Source organism: Myotis nattereri, assembly GCF_964212035.1.
Source record: "Myotis nattereri genome assembly, chromosome: 20".
NCBI lineage: Eukaryota > Metazoa > Chordata > Mammalia > Chiroptera > Vespertilionidae > Myotis > Myotis nattereri.
Window position 1 is genome coordinate 225742 of NC_138096.1, and position 20007 is coordinate 245748.

The 20007-nt window shown below is 53.0% G+C and overlaps 1 protein-coding gene across 1 annotated transcript in view; it reads left to right on the plus strand.

Moving 5' to 3' along the window:
• Positions 1–1316: 1316 nt before the first annotated feature.
• Positions 1317–20007, plus strand: part of KDM5B (lysine demethylase 5B) — a 34244-nt gene continuing 15553 nt past the window's right edge. The window contains exons 1-10 of the mRNA XM_081114545.1: positions 1317–1632; positions 12080–12157; positions 13167–13289; positions 14293–14463; positions 14714–14848; positions 15591–15687; positions 16919–17028; positions 17690–17848; positions 18278–18397; positions 19582–19740. Coding sequence (XP_080970671.1) covers positions 1429–1632; positions 12080–12157; positions 13167–13289; positions 14293–14463; positions 14714–14848; positions 15591–15687; positions 16919–17028; positions 17690–17848; positions 18278–18397; positions 19582–19740 — 1356 coding nt within the window. The 5' untranslated portion in view covers positions 1317–1428. The remainder of the gene's footprint in view (positions 1633–12079; positions 12158–13166; positions 13290–14292; positions 14464–14713; positions 14849–15590; positions 15688–16918; positions 17029–17689; positions 17849–18277; positions 18398–19581; positions 19741–20007) is intronic.

Consider the following 20007-nt stretch of genomic DNA (forward strand, 5'->3'; position numbering starts at 1 on the left):
TTAGGAAAAAGTGTCACATACTCAGCAAAGTTACAGCATTTTTGCAGCAAACCCCTCCAGGCCCACCTCGGTCCCACCAGGAACATCTGATCACTCGCCGGACGCTGGCGACTTCCTCCAGCCGATGCCCCTGCCCTGGGCTGGTCTGCAGCCCGTGGGTCCGGGAGGGCGAAGGGAGGGCTGCCTCGCCCAGGACCCCCTTGGCTCTGGGGGGCCAGGTCTTTCCGGTTGAGGAATCCTGAAGGCGGCGGCCCGGCTAGGCCTCCATGGACCCTCCGGACGAGGCCCCAGCGCGCAGGCCTTCCCAGGGGTTGGCTGCTCTCCGGGTAAAAGAGGTCTTTCCAGTGTTGTCTTGACTTTGGAGTTTCCTCTCCCCTTTTCTGGGGCAGGACCCTACTGCCCCCCCCCCCCCCCCCAATAAAGAAGCGCCTGGCGTGTTCATGGCTCAAAACCTCTGTGCGCCGTGGCCTGCTCTGCGCGATGGGGACATAGCAGCTCCCACCCCGCAGGATGGTTGTGGAGCGCAGATAAGCGGACAGACTAACGCAGGCCGAGCTTCCTCACCCGCAGGAGCGTCCGATAAAGAGCTGTTTATTGTGCACAGACATGCGGGGTCTCCGCCGGCACCAGAGACCCCTCCAAGTCGCCACGTCCGGGGGGGACCACCCTGGGCCCTGCCCAGCTGACTTCTCGCCCCTCTGACCCAAGGCCTGACTCGGGGCGCGCACGCAGGCCTGCACCCCGGGCCCCCAGTCATCCTGAGGCCCCCAGGCCCCCGTGGGACCCCCTTCGCTCGCATCGCTCCCTCCCGAGCCGCCTCACGCTCCTATGGCCGGTGACCCCTCCTTCCCCCGCGACACCGCCTCCCACCCGCCCTCCGCAGAGGCTGCATCCACCCGGCGCCTCGCCGTCCTCCTCCGTGAAATGGGAACAAGGGGCCCGGCCTCCGGGGGCAGCTCTTAGGAAGGTGCCAGGACAGACGCGACCCGCTGCTCCCTCCTCGGTGTCACCACGGGGAGCGGGAGCCTGTGTCCCCGGGGGGGTCCCCCGAGGGTGCACCTCCCCCGCCGCACGTAGCACCGGGCGCGACGCCCCGGGCACCAGGCGACCGCAGGGCCCCTCCTCCTCCGCCGGGATCGGCGGGTGGCAGGCAGGGCCCGGGGCGCGCAGGGAGGGGCCCGTGGAGGCGGGACCGCGGGGCCCGGCCCGGCCTCCCTGGGGGCGGCGGGGGGCGGGGCGGGACTCCTTTTCCTGCCGCGGCGCGGAGGAGCACAGCGTGGATGCGCAGCCGCGGTGCCGCCATCGGCGGAGGGGGAGGAGGAGGAGGAGGAAGGCCGAGGCCCGCGGAGGCTAAGCAGCCCGGCCGCCGTCCCCGCCCGCAGCCCGGACCCCGTCCTCGCCCCGTCCCGCGCCCCCCGAGCCGCGGCGATGGAGCCGGCCGCCGCGCCGCCCTCCTGCCCGCGCCCCGCGCCGCCGCTCGGGGGCCCCGGGCCGCTGGGCGAGTTCCTGCCGCCGCCCGAGTGCCCGGTGTTCGAGCCCAGCTGGGAGGAGTTCGCCGACCCGTTCGCCTTCATCCACAAGATCCGGCCCATCGCCGAGCAGACGGGCATCTGCAAGGTGCGGCCGCCGCCGGTGAGTTTGGGCCGGGCGCGGGCCGGGCGCGGGGGCGGCGGGCGCGGAGGCCGGCGGCGGGGAAGTGCGGGCGGCGCGGGGCGCGGGGGCGACGGGGAGTCCCGTGCGCGCAGCAAAGTTTCAATATGGCGGCGGCCGGTCCTTTGTGTGGCGGCGGCGGCCTCACCTGGGCCGCGCTCGGCCGGCTCCGGGCACCGGGGGCGGCTCCGGCACCGGGAGTGCGGGCGGCCGGGGGACGGGCGGGGGCGGCGGCGGGCGGGACCCCCTTCGGGGACGGGCCGGTCCCTGCCCGCGGCTGGGGCGCCCCCTCGTGCCGGGGGCGGGGGCGGTGGGGGCCCTGGAAACGGTCCCCAACGGCTGCAACGTCCGCGGAGCGGAGCCCCCGCCCGAGCGGGACGCGCCCGCACCCCCACCCCGCCCGCCTCGTGGGCCGCAGGGGCCGTTGGGCCGGACGGCGGTTGGACGGCGGGGCCATTGGGACCGGGCTGAACCGCCGCTGCGACGGCCGCCGCCGAGTCCCCCGCCCGCCCCGCCCTCCGCAGGGACCGGCCCTCCGGCCTCCCCGCCCCCAGCGCGGTCCTCCCGGGGCGCCTCCGCCGTGACCTTCGCTGTTGCAGCGACTCCCTCCGGCGATCCCTGCGTTTGGGGAGCTGTTTTCAGCGGGTTCCCCACCGAGAACCCCGGATCTCAGCTGCCCCCCCATTAAAACACCGACCCCCGTGCTGTAGTTTTTCGCAAGTTTGCAGTCGGACCCGACCTGCGCGCCCAGGAAACTACCGGCCGCCGCGGTGGGGGCGGGGGGACGGCTGGGAGCGGGGCGCAGCCCGGGGAGGTGCGCAGGGACCCGCACGCGTCGCCGCGGGCCTGGCTCCGGCCCAGCTTCGGTCTCTCGAAAGCGCGCGGTTCCGACGCGGGGCCGCGGGTGGGGAGGGTGCTCGCTGCGCTCGGGGGGCGTCGCGCTGTGGGGACGGGGCTGCTGAACCCGGGCCGGCTCCCTGGACGCCTCTTATGGGCTTTTGCCCCCAAAGACGGTGGGGTCCGAGGCGCATCGCGGTCCCTGCAGAGTGTGCGGCGGCGGCACGAAGGGCACCATCTTGGGTGGAGAGGGCACCCCGCCGCCAGCCCCGCACCTGGCCCTGCTCCTCGGGCCCTGGCGGGGTCGCTGCCCCTTTGTCTGGAGCTCCGGGCCTGGGGCAGAGGCGGGGGCCGAGCTCGGGGGCGGAATCCCAGGAGGAACAGCTCCCGACGGGTGGCCCTCGGGGAGGGGGTCTCCTGGAGATGGAAACGTGTCTCAGAAACTTGCGCTTCCGGAAGCTCGTTGGGAACAAGTGGCTTCATCTCGTGGAAACAGTAGCTCAGGAGCGGCCGTGGTTACATAACGTCCGCTGCGCGGTGAGCTTTGCTCGCCGGGTTTTGGGAAGGGGCGGCTGTTCTCACGGTGCTCGTCGTTGGGGGGTCCGGGCAGGGATTACACTGCGTTTGTTTGCTTTTGTTTGGATCCTCGGTGAGTGCCAGGCAGGCAGTGGGTAGCTGCCTCCTCGTGAGGGAGGGGCCTCAGCGGCCTTCCTCTTGGAAACGTGGGCCGTTTCACAGGAACGTGTGGAAATAGAGTAAAATACATGCGATTAAGGGAAAGAGAAGTTCAGAGAGGAGAGCGGACCTTTGTTTCCAGGCCCATCGGCTGTCGGATAACCAGGCTGTGTCCTGTGCTGCTGGGTTCTCTCCTCTTCAATTAGCCCGACTCCTGGTTTTGTTACCTTTAAAACACAGATTCCCGCCTCCTCCTCGGTGTGCTTAGGTGTCTTTAAGGGGACGGTACATTTGCCATGTGGCTGTGTGGTGCTGGGAGAGGGTCGTTAGGGACGGAGCCATCAGGCAGACCTAGTGGGCTGCTCGGTAAACGCTGTTTGCATCTCCCAAGTCTGATGGGAATGTAGTTGATGCTTTAATAACTGCCTTCCTTGCCCCAAACACTTGGCCATAGGTAGGCAAGATTTCACCAATTTCTCCTTTGGAAATGTCCAAACGCCAGGGATTTAAGTCAAACCCCAGATGGCACACGAGGCACATTTTTTTCAACTTTCACTTCCTGTGGTCATTAATTTGATCCCTTCATCACGGTAGCCAAAGTGTAAAACAAACTTTTAAGTGTTTTCACACAGTCAGCGTCTTTGCATGAGCCTATTGGTTCCACCCTTCGGAGCGGATAAGGCCTAAATCCTTTCTTTGTGTCGTAGAAGTGTTAGTGATGTGGAGCTTGCTCACTCTCATCCCAGCCTATCATTCTCCCTGATTCTCAGTTTGCTTGATTTTGTTGTTTATCCTCACTGGAGAATATTTTTTTCCCCATTGATTCTTTTCCTCTTTTTTTGCGAGAGAGTGGAAAGAAGGGGGAGAGACGGCGAGAGAAAAAGCATGCACATGAGAGAGACATGGGTTGGTTGCCTTCCGCACACGCCCGGGTCAGGGCTGAGGATTGAGCCTGCAACCCAGAGTCAACCCCGGGACCCTTCGGTCCAGGGCCGACCCTCTATCCACTGAGCAGAACCGCGAGTGCGGGTTGATGGACTTTGGCCTAACCTTCTCTGGTTTTCTACTTTTGTGTGTGTCCGTCACAGCATTTTTCTGTGGTTGTGATTCTTTGGCCAAGTTAAACCCTTGACATTTGGAGAAAAGGCTTATCAATAGAAACATTCTTAAGTGAAGGAAGAACATACAATGACTTCAAAAAATAACAGGTTTATTGAGATATAATTCATATACTGTACAATTCATCAATTTTTCATGTTTTCACAGTCAGCACTAGAACATTTTTATCACTCCCAAAGAAACCCATACCCACTTGTGAACTTTTTTTTAATCCTCACCTGAGAATATGTATATTGACTTATTTTCATTTTTAGAGAGCGAGGAGCAGGGGGAGAGACAGACAGACAGACAGACAGATGTTAGTATGAGAGAGAAACATGGATCGATCGCCTCCCGTATGTGCCCTGACTGGGGATGGAACCTGCAACCTAGCTATCTTCCCTGACGGGGAATTGAACCCACAACCTTTTGGTGTCCGGAGAATGCCCCAGCCAACTGGATCACCCAGCCAGGCTGTGACTGAATTTTAAAATCTGAGGTGTGAGAAGCTTTAGTCAGTGGTTCTCAACCTTCCTAACGCCGCAACCCTTTAATACAGTGCCTCATGTTGTGGTGACCCCCAATTTCATTGTTACAAATTGAACATAATTAAAGCATAGTGATTAATCACAAAAACAATATGTAGTTATATATGTGTTTTCCAATGGTCTTAGGTGACCCCTGTGAAAGGGTCGTTTGACCCCCAAAGGGGTCGCGGCCCACAGGTTGAGAATCGCTGTTCTAGGGCAGTGGTCGGCAAACGGCGGCTGGCGAGCCCCATGCGGCTCTTTGGCCCCTTGAGTGTGGCTCTTCCACAAAATACCGACTTCTGCACATGGGCCACGAAGTTTCAATTGCACTGTATGTTCGCGCCCGCACGTGGTATTTTGTGGGAGAGCCACATGTGGCTCACGAGCCGAGGTTTGCCGACCACGGTTCTAGGGCAAATGAGACCTTTCTGTGCCAGAATTATAAGATGTTTAGAACAAAGATGTGGAATTTGACTTAATGCATTCACGTAAGTCCTTTTTTTAAAAAACAACGACACGCATTTAAATCTTTCCGAGTAGACCATTCCTCGTGAAGCAGCATTGCCAGGCGCCCTCCGACCTGGCCAGGCCTCATCCCCTCTGTGCATCTGTTTATTTTGATCATCAGCTCTCTTCCTGGTGTAAGCAGTCGTTACTTTCTCGGCCAGAGCCTTCACTTCCAGGTGTGAGTGAAACACTTTTTATTACGGAAATATTCACGCATCTGCATGAGCGTGAAAGAGAGAGTGCCCTCGGCCGGTTCCTGGGTAGGAGAGAACAAAGCACCCGGCAGCGCTGGGGCTGGGCGTGAACTGGTGACGGTGGAAGAGAACCCGTTGGCCTCACGGTCGCTTTCTCGGGGGTGGGGTGGGATCGGGCTGTTAGGAACGGGGTTCCAGTCTCCAGGGAGGATGGGGGCTGCATTTCAGTTTTCGTCGGTGGTTTTGTTGCCTTTTTACACGTTTGTTGGAACCTGTGTAGAAACGCGGCCGCCTCTTGGGACGCTGCTTGGGGTGGGGGGAGGGCATTCTCCATTCTGCTGTTTGTCCAGTGTCCTGCCCGCCAGGTTTTATCAGCCAGACAGACCTGGGAGTCAGGAGTCACCAGGAAGGAGGATGAAGCCGCTTTTGGGAAAGGACTTTCAAGGAAACGGGAATTGAAAGCCCCGAGTTGGACCAGGTGGTTAGGCTGTTCTCCGGGAAAATGGGGGTCTGACTTTCAGCCCGACCGCAGCTTCTCTTCGGCAGATCTGCTGTCTGACGTGTAGGTGGCACCAACTACATAAAAGAACACTTTAACAGCCAGGTCACGGGGAAATATTTCCTGTCGATACCCCTAAAATCCACGTGCTCTTCCCCTCACAAGAGTAACTTCATTTCTCTGATGAAGGGCTAGTTAGCAGTGCCAGGCAGAAGATCACATCGGAATGCTTTTCAGAACTTGTGGATTTCATTTCACTTGGTAATCTGTTATTTCACAACAGATGTGAGACTTAAGTACTATTTTGCTGGTATAAAAAGTTTTATCAAGGGGGGGGAGAGTGGATTTTTATGTGTTTTTAAAAGTTAGTTTCTCTTATGCAAATGAAGGAGTAACTGTTTCTAAATCTAAAAAACAAATAAGTGGGTAGAATCTCCAATCTAATTCCATCGGACAAAGTTATTTTTCTCGGAAGTAAGTATAAGGGGATCTGACCCTGACCTAGGGCTGCTGTCCGATTAAGGAATTGATGGCTGCAAGGAGCTTACCCAGAGCATATTGGCTTACTGCTAGGAGAATGGGGGCAGACTTAGCAGGAGGGGCTAGTGCCAAATCCACATCCCTCATTTTCTCCTGTAGTGAAGGGATTTTAAAAAAGTGAAACTGGAGAAGTGAAAGGCCCACCCAGCATCAAACTCGAATATCCAGAATATAATTCTTCCGTTGGTTTAGGCGGAGCTTTTCTGTGCCTGGTGCTTAGGAAATCAGTGTGATGAGTTATTTCAGAAAGGTTGCAGGCTCGTGTGTGCGACATGTATTTACTGTAGTGTGTGTGTACAGGCAGGAGTTTGTATTTGGTGAGTTTTGTGTTAAGAAGTGTTTAAAATTATTTAATTGCCCCTAGTATGGGATGGCTGTGATGCTGTGGAATCCCACTTGTTGCCTGACAGGAGGATAAATAGATTGAGTTTTAAATATTCTACAGCTATTTTACTTGTAAAGTGCAGAGGAAGTAGAAGAGGCAGGGATGGGGTGAAATTCACAGGCTGGATTGTTATTCTTTACTCGCAGGCAGACTTAACAAAAAAAGCTAATTAGAACTTCTATGTAGTCACACAAACCCAATTCTCCAGTGTTTTGTTAAATAAACCTGCTGTTATTGGACCTCATAGCCTGGTTGCCTCGTAGGCAGACCCACATACTAGTATACTCTATTTCCAGAGTGTTTTTTGTTTGTTTGTTTTTATCTTGAATCTAGAAATTTACTTAATGCTGCTTTCTAGATGTATTAAACATCATGTTAACAGTTCTTCCCGTGGTGTGTGTGTCAAGTTTTACATCTAAGTGTTGGAGCTGAGTTGTGAACGTGCATCAGCTGAGCTTTCTCTTCCCGCTAAGCGGCTTTCTTGAGCATTCCTGTGTGAATTCTTGCCCTCTCACCAGCTTGACCAAATCGTAATGTTCAGAGACCTAAAGTCTAAAACTTCGAGTGCTCGGAACACTTGGTTAGAGCTTTTATTAAGCATATTCCTCTGAGGCATACATACTCGACTAAAGATTAAAACATTACCATTTTACTCTAATCTCATAACTGCAGAAACAAAGAACAAATCCCTATCAAAACCACATAATTACAAGGTCTTTAAGGCAGGATCCTCCCAATTTTCTGTGTGGTTGTATCAGCTCATCATTGGGTAATATTTAAACCAGATGGTACCGCCTCCTCTCGCCAGCTCTCACTGGGAGGGAGGGAGAGCGGGATCTTGTAGGATCTGCATTCTGGTTTTTGGGGATGGAGGCGAGAGATCTATAAAGAGAATTTTGGGCGCACGTATAGCCTCCAGTTTAGGAGATCCCAGGCATCCCCAGCTTGTTCTTCTGGAGCGGCTCCTAGCCAGTATCACGATACGTTTTGGACCAATGGAGAAGAGCCACCAAGCTTTCCGGGGGAGGCTGGCGTTGGGCCTGTGCAGGGTGTGGGTCGTGGGTTTTAGACCCGTTTTTCTGGGTCCCTCTGCACCTACGTGTTTTCACACTAACCTTGAGGCTGTCCAACCTTAATTTGCAAAAATACATCTTTTTCTTACGTAACAGGTCATTGCTCATCAGGATGGGGGGGGGGGGACAGGGTTTAGAGTTTGATTTAGATCCGAGGTAATTTGGTTTTGGAAGGTGGTTGGTTAGAGAGTAGAGGTCCCGTGGGAAGGACCCTGGGGCAGGAATAAGAACATTTGGCTTCTGGTCTGTGTTCGTCGTTGTTGCTGAGGTGTGAGTTTTACAGGTAAGGAGACTGTGCTGAGAGAGGTCAGCGACTTGCCTGAGATGTCACAGCCGTCAAAGGACAGATTGAGGGATGGTGTTCTTCCAGCACCGATAGCAGACGCCACCCAGCTTCTCATCTCCCCTCCCAGCTTCCCTCTGGCCATCCAAACACAACTGCAGGGAAATCAGTTAAGATCCTAAGATGCACATATATGACATCATCATACCACTTCTTTTAATTTTTTCCTAGATTTCAATTTTTCCCCATCACCATTTATTCCCCTGTACCCTCCCCAACCTCCCTCTTCCCCCGCCATTCCCACACTGTTGTCCATGTCCATGAGTTTTGTTTTGCTCAACGTACCATGTCTTTTGTCTATTATATTTGTCTATGATTTTGAAATATATATATATTTTTATTGATTTCAGAGAAAAAGGGAGAGGGAAAGAGAAATAGAAACATCAACGATGAGAGAGAATCATGGATCGGCTGCCTCTCAGACGTCCCCCACCGGGGATCGAGCCCGCAACCTGGGCATGTGTCCTTGACCAGAATTGAACCTGGGACCCTTCAGTCCACAGGCTGACGCTCTATCCACTGAGCCAAACCAGTGAGGGCTGTCTATACAATTTTATTTTATTTTTAAAAATGTACTTTTAATGATTTAGGAGAGGAAGAGAGAGGGAGAAAGATAGAAACATCAATGATGAGAGAGAATCATTGATCAGCTGCCTCCTGCACGTCCCCTTATTGGGGATCGAGCCCGCAATCCAGGCATATGCCCTTTATAAGAGTTGAACCCAGGACCCTTCAGTCTGCAGGCCAGTGCTCTATCCACTGAGCCAAACCAGCTAGGGCTGTCTATAAAATTTTAAATATACCTTCATTCTTTTAGTTTATCAATATGTGTGAGCTTGGGCATTGCATGTGCTGTTCATTGGTTGGCTGGCTCATTTGTGTGGAAACTCCTGGCTCATCAGTTTCACTGGCCACCGGAGAGCCAGGCAGTTGAATTTGAGTAGCTCTTCTGGTAATGCTAAAGCTCCGCCAACTGGGCTGCCTAGGCAGGGCACCTTTCCAAATCTTTAATATTGAGAAACTAAAACATTTTAAGTAAGTCGTTCTGTGAAACTGGACTGATACTTTTGCCAGGCCTGTTCAATGTATAGTCACCATTTTCTCAAGTGTTCTGACCCTTTGGCCCTTGTTATTTTAATACACGCGTGTTTGCAGATGATTGTGTTGGTATTTTCGGGATCATTTCGGTGGCAGGACTTTAGGGAACGCTGGTTTGACGTGGTGTGTAAAGATGTTGGCCCTTCACAGACAGGTCAGGAATTGACTGATTTGTGAAAGGAGACAGCACATGAAAGGTTGCTTTTAAAACCTGGGTAGACAGTTTGCTGGAAGGACAGATGGGACGGGGAGTCCTTAGGGGCTCGCTGAGGGCAGTTGGTTTCCGAGTTTGGGCTGAGGACCTGGGAGGGCCTTTCAGCAGGTCCAAGGGAACCTCGTCTTGTCAACGAGATGCCAGTGGCCACCTTTTCTTTCTATGCTTGGACCAAGACAACTGACGCTGCAACTGACTGACTGTGGGAGATAGGAAAACCCAGCTTATTTCTATTAAGCCAGATACAAAGAATTGGAAAATGTATGCGAAATAAAACAATGCCACTATTTTTTGCTTAATAAATGAATTTTTAAAATGTCTTCATTTCTGATGTGATAACAATGAATAGCTGTTTCTCATACAAATTAAAGCTCTTTGAAGTCCTCAGCTTTTAAGTTTAAAAAGGGTCCTGTCCTGGCTGGTGTGGCTCGGTGGATAGAGTGTTGGCCTGCGGACTGAAGGGTCCCGGGTGTGATGCTGGTGAAGCGTGCATGCCTGTGTTGTGGGCTCGATCCCTGGTGGGGTGGGGAGGGGCTGCAGGAGGCAACCTATCGATGATTCTTTCTCATTATAGACGTTTCTGTCTCTCCCTCCTCTGAAATCAGTAAAAATATATTTTTAAAAAGGGAGGGGGGTTCCCTGAGGCCAAAACTTTGAGAATGGTTGTATTAGTAAAAAGGGGAAGTTGCTTAGGCAAAGGCTTGCCTCTAGGAACGATGCCGCTCTCTCGCTCTCCCGGGAAGAGGCCATTGTGGGACCGGGGGCGGGTGTGGTAAAGGCTTGGGCTAGTTTCCCACCTGTTGCTCCATGAAGTGAGAAAGTAAAATTCTGTGTAGCCAGTAGCAGCTGGAAAGTTGAAGGAGGCCCCTTTGGCTCATTCTGTCATTTCATTAACTTTTATTAACTTCGTGAACCGCGTGGCTATTACCTCGTCCCCCTCGCGCTCAGATTTCCTTCGTTTTTCCCCGCGGCCCCTCCGCGGCAGGACCCATCCAGGCTGCCCTGTTCGTGGAGCTGTCGCGGCTCTTCAGGCTCTTCTTAGCGATGACGGCTTCTCAGACTTCTCCTTGTTTTTGATGACTTGTTTTGAGGAGTACTGACTGGCTGGGTATTTTGTAGGAATTTATTTGATGTTTTTCTCATGGCAAGACTGGGTATAGGAGTAGCCGAGTATTTTTAAAGGGACACCTGTCTCTTTTTGCCTCTTTCCTGTCGTCTGTGGAAGGATTGAAACATTAAAGCCGTGGGAGTGTCTGTAGCGTCTTAATGAAGGGAAACCAGGCTTCAGTTATCATCTGAGTGAGGAGCCGGTGTGTCTTCACTGAACAGTCTTCTCTCTGTTTACAAAGTCTTGTCACTAAGTTGTCTTGATTGGCAACTTTTTAGCAGTCAGCTTTTGATTTTCTGGTTTTCACCTTTAGCTCTAAAGCAACATTTAAATGTAACTTCCTAGGGCCCTGGCTGGGCAGCTCAGTTGGTTTAGAGCATCATCCTGATACCCCAAGGTTGTGAGTTCCTGCCCCAGACAGGGCACATACAAGAATCAACCAGTGGCCCTCGCCGGTTTGGCTGAGTGGATAGAGCGTCAGCCTGTGGACTCAAGGGTCCTGGGTTCGATTCCCGTCAAGGGCACATGCCTGGGTTGCGGGCACATCCCCAGTAGGGGTGTGCAGGAGGCAGCCAATCAGTGGATCTCTCTCATCATTGATGTTTCTATCTCTCCCTCTCTGATATCAATAAAAAAAATTTAAAAAAAAGAATCAACCAATGAATGCATGAATAAGTGGAACAACAAATCGATGTCTCTCCCTTTCTCTCTAAAATCAATAAAGTAAAAAAAAAAAAATTAACTGTCCTAATTAGAATCTTTACTTGCTCAGTAGCATTTATTGAACACCAGGTAACTGGTGTCTGTCTGTAGAGCCAAATGAAGCCCCATTCTTTTCTTTCTTTTTTTAAAATACATTTTATTGATTTTTTACAGAGAGGAAGGGAGAGGGAGAGGGAGTTAGAAACATCAATGAGAGAGAAACATTGATCAGCTGCCTCCTGCACACCCCCTACTGTGGGGGATGTGCCCACAACCCAGGTACATGCTCTTGACCGGAATCGAACCCGGGACCCTTGAGTCCGCAGGCCGACGCTCTATCCACTGGGCAACACCGGTCAGGGCTGAAGCTCCATTCTTGAGTCCAAGCTGCTGTGATCAGGCTGATTCCCCCTCAACCTGCAGTATGTGCGACCTGGACCACTGAGTGAGGCTCAGGCAAGCTTCGCTAAAGGCATGGTGTCTTGTTTATAGTGAATATGACTGGAAAGGAAAGGAAAGAACCTAGAAGTGTCCGTTGAAACCCTAGGACCCAGGGTTTTAATGGAAACGATTTTAAATGCCAGAATTATAGATTCTTGTAACAAAAGCCTTTGCTTCGTCCCCAGGACTGGCAGCCACCGTTTGCATGTGACGTCGACAAGCTCCACTTCACGCCCCGGATCCAGAGGCTGAACGAGTTGGAGGTACTGCCTTCACTGCTGCGCTGGTGCCTGGGTCTTGGGGGGTGGAGGGGAGCCCCTGGCAAGAGGCCCCCCCACAGGGCTAGTGGTTTTAGTGAAACTGAAATACGGCCAAATCACTGAAAATCTTGGTCAAGAAAGTGGCAACGAGGCCTTCGCAGCAAACCCATTTTCATTGAAAACACCGATTTTTGTCCCTGGTTGGCCGATTCTTTCATTGAACCCACATTTGGTGGCAGCCCCTCGGATTTGGGTTTTGAAAGGAATGTCCTTTGAGGACCGTCTAAAGGGAGAGAGAGACCTTCAGCTCTGGCTTCCTTCCAAATGCATGTCTCACCCCAGTTTGCTAGCACTTTGTTTCCCGAGGAGTGAGCAGGGTCTCTAGAGAGGAGCAGTGTGTCTCAGCGCCGTCTGCTGAGACCCTGACTGCCGGGCGTGCAGGGCTTGGGGTGGGTAACGGAGGAGGCAGGGTGTTCACCGTCATGGTTTGCTGATCTGGTTTTTGTTTTGAACCAAACCATATTTTGTTTTTCTCTACTAAGCAAACATTCTTCACTTAATGGGAACGGGCATCCACGGGATTCTGTGGGTCCTGGTGGTGGTAGTACTCGATGTGCATTTTTGAGTTGAACTCGGAAGACAGGAGATAGGCATAGCCCTGAGGTCTGGGGAGGTGTTGGGAAGGTCTCTTAAAGTGCCTGCATGATAAAAAAGATGGAGGGGAGCATATGGAAGCTTATTGTCATAACAACACTGCTTCCAGTGCCCTTGCAGGAAGCACTGTCAGAGCCTGCGGGTGCTGGGGGAGGCCTTACTGGGTGCTTCCCTTTTGCTGGCACACGGTAGGAGTGGAATTAAAGTTTTGTTGAGTTAATACTTAATTATTTAACCAGTTTTATTTTGTGTCTTTTTGACAGTTTCCCTATTGAATTCAAAAGTGTTCTTGCACTTAAATATTGTAAGAATGAAAAGACCTTAACATAAGATTGAAACACAATTCTTTGTCGTTTAGGCTCAAACCCGTGTGAAACTGAATTTCCTGGACCAGATTGCAAAGTACTGGGAGCTGCAGGGAAGTACTCTGAAGATCCCGCACGTGGAGAGGAAGATCCTGGACTTGTTTCAGCTCAACAAGGTAAAGGCGGACGAGTGTCTCCCATGGAGTCCTCGTCCTGACAGGAGGACGGGGTCTTTGCCTTGAGGCACAAACTTATGGTTAAAATGTGTCAAATGAAATTCTTCATTCAGCTGAGTTGATTGGGCTCTTACTTGGCAGATCTTTAAAGCCTTATCTTGTGAAATATTTTGCTGCCACCCGTGGTTTTTTTATTTTTTTAATATATTTTTATTGGTTTCAGAGAGGAAGGGAGAGGGAGAGAGAGAAACATCAATGATGAGAGAGAATTGTCAATTGGCTGCCTCCTGCACGCCCCCCACTGGGGATTGAGCCCGTACCCCAGGCATGTACCCTGACCGGAATCGAACCCGGGACCCTTCAATCCACAGGGGTCAGCGCACATCATAGCGAGGGGTTGAACCCCCGCCCAAGGGGACAATTTGCATGTTAGGCTTTTATTAAATAGGAAGGAGAACTGAGCTCAGAGAACATTGACCGAGCTAAAAAGTCTGAGTCATTTAATATCTTAACTTCAGGTTCCAGTCTTAAGTCTACGTTTTTCCTACAAAAACGCTGCCTTCCTCCTACTTCGTAGCTTGTGGAGATTTAAAGGGTCCCTGAGTCGGCCCCTTTCTTTAGAGAGAGACTTCATTGTGAATCTAGTGCTTCACCCCAGAAAGTCTTCACTGCTCTGGGGAAGTAGCTTTTGGGGTGCAGAGCGATTATGGAATATGCTGTCAAAAGCGATGTTTTAATTTTCTAGCTTAAAAATAACAGCGTAGCCCTGGCCGGTGGCTCGGTTGGTTGGAGCATCATCCCTACACCCACAGCTTGCGATTTGGGTTCCGTCAGGGCATATACTTAGGTTGGGAATTGGGAAGGATTCTTTAAGGAAGTCGTGTGTGTTTCCTTTTGGCTCAGGAAGCGTGTCTTTAGAAGATCCCCATGGCCCAGAGTCACACGTCGGCACGAGGGAATTAGAAGGGGGTGTTCTGATTTCTCTTGCTGTTTCATTGAACAGTTAGTTGCAGAAGAAGGTGGATTTGCAGTTGTTTGCAAGGATAGAAAATGGACCAAAATTGCCACCAAGATGGGGTTTGCTCCTGGCAAAGCCGTGGGCTCCCACATCAGAGGGCATTACGAGCGAATCCTCCACCCCTACAGCCTGTTCTTGTCGGGAGACAGTTTGCGGGTGAGTATCGGGGGGCCCGACTCTGTCGTATTTCACTGTGATCCGCACATTGTCTCCACGGTAAGACTTTATTGTGTGTGTGTCTGTGTGTCTCTGTGTATGAGGCTGGCAAGTGTGGACTTTGTGTTTATTTAGATTTTAAAAAATTGCAGGCCTGTTATGTATGTAATAAGTAATTGCTAAAGACCTTTAAAATTCCAGTGAAATTATCTACGATTTAAAAAGGGGCGATTCTTGTGTTTCATTCTAGTGTCTGCAGAAGCCAAACCTGGCCACAGACACGAAGGACAAGGAGTACAAGCCCCATGACATTCCCCAGAGGCAGTCTGTGCAGCCCGCGGAAACCTGCCCCCCAGCCCGGCGAGCGAAGCGCATGCGGGCAGAGGTGAGAGCCTGTGCGCGTCCGTCTGCCCGGGTCCGTCTGCCCACTCGGGCCTCGCTTCTGTATGTGGGGGAACTGTGCTGCCGGAGGGTGAGGGGTCCCAGGACCTGCTCCGGTTGATGCTGCCTGGACGGGCGGCGGCTTGTTCACAGTCCTGGGCAGATGGCGTCCACACGAGGGCCCTGGGCTCCGTCGCCTTGGGAGGAGCGAGGGGAGGGGAAGCTGGAAAGAACTTGTGAACATCCTACCTGAGGATGTTTTTTTCTCAGAGACACACTGACTGGTTGCCTCCCACTTGCACCCCGATGGGGCTGAGAAACTTGCAGCCAAGGTATGTGCCCTTGGCCGGGAATCAAACCCGGGACCCTCCCGTCCGCAGGCCGGGCTCTGACTGCGGAGCCAGTTTGACCAGGGCCTTTACAAAAACAGACATCAGGTAACAGTGAAGCTGTTTTTCTCGTGTTTCCGCGAAAGGAGCATGGAGCCTGGCAGTCACTGATGGCGGCTTTGGGGAGGGCGCCCTGACTGCCAGGAGCCATGAGAGGCGCGTGAGGACCCAGGAGGAGGCCCAGCTGCCTCATCCATTTCTTCAGCCGTCGTCATCTCCAGGGTGGAGAGGGACGCTGGATGCCATGCTAATGGACAGTTTATGGGATGGTAGCCACTTTGGGACTCCAGGTAGAGTTTGTTTAGGGTTACTTGTTTTTAAAGGACATATTTATGTGTGTGACAACTGTTTTTCAAGGCCATGAATATTAAAATAGAACCGGAAGAGACAACAGAAGCCAGAACTCACAATCTGAGGCGTCGAATGGGTTGTCCAACTCCGAAATACGAAAACGGTAAGAAAGCTGACCTGTGAATGGGAAATAGTACACAGGAAGCAAGTGAAAACCAGGTTTTGTTTGTTGTGAAGAAAACACGGTGGCAGCTGTTCCCTGGTCATCGCTGGGTTAAGGTCCTTCTCCTCGTGAAGGGCCAGGTAACAGGCAGATGAGGCACCTGGGCGCGTAGCTGCTGCTCTGAAACGCAGCTCTGCAGCTAGTGGAGGAGCAGTGGTTTGTGCCTGGGCTGCATGTCCGACAGGAGGAGCAGTGGTTTGTGCCTGGGCTGCATGTCCGACAGGTGTGTCTCCACTGGGCAGCAGACCTGCTCTCTGAGTCTGAATTCTGGCGGAGAGTCGTTTGCCTGGCCTTGCCGGATGCCAGGCACTGAGGTGTAGGCTTGGGACTCGCAGGGGGAGTCCTGTGTCCTGGACAGGCAGTCGCGGACCTGGTTCCTGGTGATGGGCGAGTGAGAGCAGGCAGTGCGTGTAATGAAGTGATTTTTAAAGACACAGACCGAGCCCTGGCTCGGCCACTGACTAGTTTATGACCTTAGAGATACTCCTTGACGGCCTTTCGTGTGTTTTCTTATCTTTGGAATGGATTTGTTGCAAAGGGTTATCGTTTGTGGAAAGCATTTAGCATGGTGCCCGCCACAGGGTAGTTCACGCAGCTGTGTTTTCGCCACAATTCCTGGAACAGGCAGGGGGAGGCGAGACAGGTGGTCGTGGAGGCTGGTCCAGTCGCAGGAGGCCCCCGGGCAGGTCGCCAGGCTCTCGCAGGCAGGGCCATGAGGGCTTGCTTGACACAGTGTGTGTGTTGTCGGTGGTGGCTTCACTTTTTTACTGAAGTTATTGGGGTGACGTTGGTTAGTAAAGTTACATAGGGTTCAGGTACAAGTCTCTGATCCATCGTCTGCGTCTTGTATTGTGTGTTCTCCACCCCCCTCACCAGCCCAGCCTCCTTCCATTTCCATTTACCCCCTTCACCCTCTTCTGCCTCCCTCACCCTCAGTACATGTTGTTTTAAACGGTTACAAACCTGAGCAGCCTCTGTACCCACAGCGTGGATATAAATGGGGTGAGAGTTTGCATTTTATCCTCATGAGCTGAACACCGTGCGCTGGGCGCCACTCTGCTGGGCGGAAAGAAACGGGAGGCCAGTTCACGTCCTGTGTGCGTTGGGAGGGGGTGGGGGGCGCGGAGGCGGAGCACAGCTCAGACAGAGCTCACGGGACGGCTTCTTGCAGAGAAAGACGCGAAGCGCAGCATCAAGCAAGAACCCATCGAGAAGAAAGAGCACCTTCTAGAAAGTGAGAGGGAGAAACCCAAGAGTCGACCTAAGAAAACCACCAGTGCTGTGAGTTGCCATCGCTAACGCTCACCCCAAGTCCTCTGTGCTTAGACTGCTCGCTCGGTGTCTGACAGTGGACAGACCTCGGTCAGTTTATCGTCTGAGCTTGTAAATGAGGAGACACGCGGATACGTGAGCACTGGGCGGTGGAGCTGGTGACGCAGAGCTGCTCAGGCCTCACGCGCTCCTCCAGGTCCCTGAAAGCTAGATCGCAACCAAGCGGGTGTCCCCGGCCGGCGTGGGTCGGGGGTTGAGCGTCAGCCTACCTGGCATGAACCAGGAGGTCACGGTTGGATTCCCAGTCAGGGCCCGGGCCCGGGCTGTGGGCTGGATCCCAGTCGGGGGGCGTGCAGGAGGCAGCGATCCATGATTCTCTCTCATCATTGACATTTCTCTCTTCCTCTCCCTTCCTCTCTCTGAAATGAATTCAGATACATTTTTAAAAAAATCAAGCAGGTGTTTCCTAACTTTCCAGCTCAGGAGGAAAAGGGAGGCGGGGGGAGCAGGTGCTGGACGGCCTGTGTGTACAGGGTCCTGGCGGGGGCGGTGGGGGCGGCGGTGGGGGCGTTTGCAGCAGGGAGAGGCTGGGTCATACCTGTGACAGTTAGTTCTTAGAATCTCACGAAGTCCGATGGGCTCACGTGCCGGTGCCCCGTCCTGGCTGCAGGTGGACCTGTACGTCTGCCTCTTGTGTGGCAGCGGCAGCGACGAGGACCGGCTGCTCCTGTGTGACGGGTGTGACGACAGCTACCACACCTTCTGCTTGGTCCCGCCCCTGCACGACGTGCCCAAGGGAGACTGGCGCTGTCCTAAGTGCGTGGCCCAGGTGAGGAGGGACGGCGGGCGGGGCGCGGCAGACGTGCGAGGCTGTCCGCTGCCTCTGGGTCCGACCTGGCCTTTGGGGATGATGTCCTAGAGGAACGGGGCTGCCTCTGCTCAGGGAGGCGTCTTCTCACAGCTGAGCCGGAACAAGAAGCAGGAGGTTCATCACTACACTTGGAGCTTTTCCACTGAATGAGACTCTGGGTGCTCTTGGCAGAAGCTCTCAAACACTGAACGACCGTGACAAAGTGATTTTATAATCTGTAGGTCACCACGGCTGACGTTTTGATGTATATTCACCCAGACTTTTTTCTGTTTTAAATGAGTGGAATTATATTACTTAAGCAGTTTTAGTAATCTGCTTTTCGGGGTGTGTGTGTGTATGTGTATATACATATATATTTATATGTACAAATTATTATTTTTTGGGCAGGAGTGTAGTAAGCCACAAGAAGCATTTGGCTTTGAGCAAGCAGCCAGAGACTATACCCTCCGAACCTTTGGGGAAATGGCAGATGCGTTCAAGTCTGACTACTTCAACATGCCAGTCCACGTATGTACATACTGCTTTGGTTGAGGGTTTTAATAACTTTTTGAAAAGGTGGGTCTGAAGGCGAATTTGAGATGGCACTTACCTCTGGTCGCCATGGTCGTGCACAGGGACACCTGTAATTTGTTTAGTGGTATTAAAATTCAACAAAATTTTAAGATGCATTTCAGTTTTTCATTTGATTTCTCTAGAGATAGAGGTTTTGCCACACAAATTGCACAGCAGCAATAATCCTCTCAGCTCAGCAAATGTAATTTAAAGAAAAATTCACAAAATTTATTGAATGACCAGTCCGTGTGCCACTTGGTGCGCTGTGCGTTGGAAACGCGTTTGCACACTGTTCTGTTGTTGTGAGTTATTTAAATTCCGCTTATTCATGGAGGAGCATCGCGTGCTTTGCCAGCACTTAGCGCTCGTCACGGGAGCACCCAGCGTTAACGGGTGCTGCCCTCACTGTGGGTCTTGAGCGGCGCTCTTCTCCCCACGGGGACGTGCTCCCGGACCTGCGCAGGCTGATCCTGCTGTCGGACCGTGTGTGTGGGTGGTGACGGACCCAGATCGCTGCTGGTCATTCACGGCCCCTGACGTCACCAATGTCAGCTGTCGCGTTATGAGTGTTTGCTTACTTAATGGGGTTGACGCTCCAGGTGACACGCCACCTTTCTGTTCTCTGGCCCCTCGTGCGTTGTTGCCCAGGTGTTTGCTCACCCAGCCTGCCGGCTTGTCCGTGGCCTCTCCTGTCTCTGGTTGGCTTTTCTTTGTTGTTATTTTTTAAAATCCATTTTTACTGATTTTAGAGAGGAAGGGGGAGGGAGCGAGAGAGAGAGAAACATCAATGATGAGAGAGAAACATTGATCGGCTGCCTCCTGCACGCCCCCCACTGGGGATCCAGCCTGCAACCCGGGCATGTGCCCTTGACCGGAGTCGAACCCGGGATCCTTCAGTTGCAGGACTACGCTCTATCCACTGAACCACACAGGCCAGGACAAGAAACATGAATGCTTAACCATCGTTACTCCTTTAATAACGAAATAGCGGGACTGTCTGGACTCCAAGGTGGAACAGAGAGAAGCGTGTCCCTTACTGGGTCCTGGGCCCCTGTCACTTAGCATCTGGTCAGGTTGGCGGCCGGCCGTGCGTGTCTGCAGAAATGCATTTCTTCTCCTGCTTATGGTTTTGTCTCCAGATGGTTCCCACTGAACTGGTTGAGAAGGAATTTTGGCGGCTGGTCAGCACGATTGAAGAAGACGTCACCGTCGAGTACGGAGCCGATATTGCCTCCAAGGAGTTTGGCAGTGGCTTCCCTGTCCGCGACGGGAAAGTCAAACTCTCCCCTGAGGAGGAGGTGGGTGCCGGGGGGAGCACCTGTCTTTCGAGGACCTGCTGGTGAGCATGTGCCTGCCCTACAGGCGGCATCCTGGGCCAGGGACAGCCTCACTGTAATAGATGCCGCTTGGGACTCGGGCTGTTGGTTCCAGTTCCGGTTGGTTGGCTGGAAGCGATTGGTGACTACTTTCAGGAAAACCTTAAGTACCAGGTTTTCAATGTTTTCAAGAAAAATAGGAGGAACCCACAAATAATCCTAGTCCCCGCTGTGCCACTGCACGGGGAC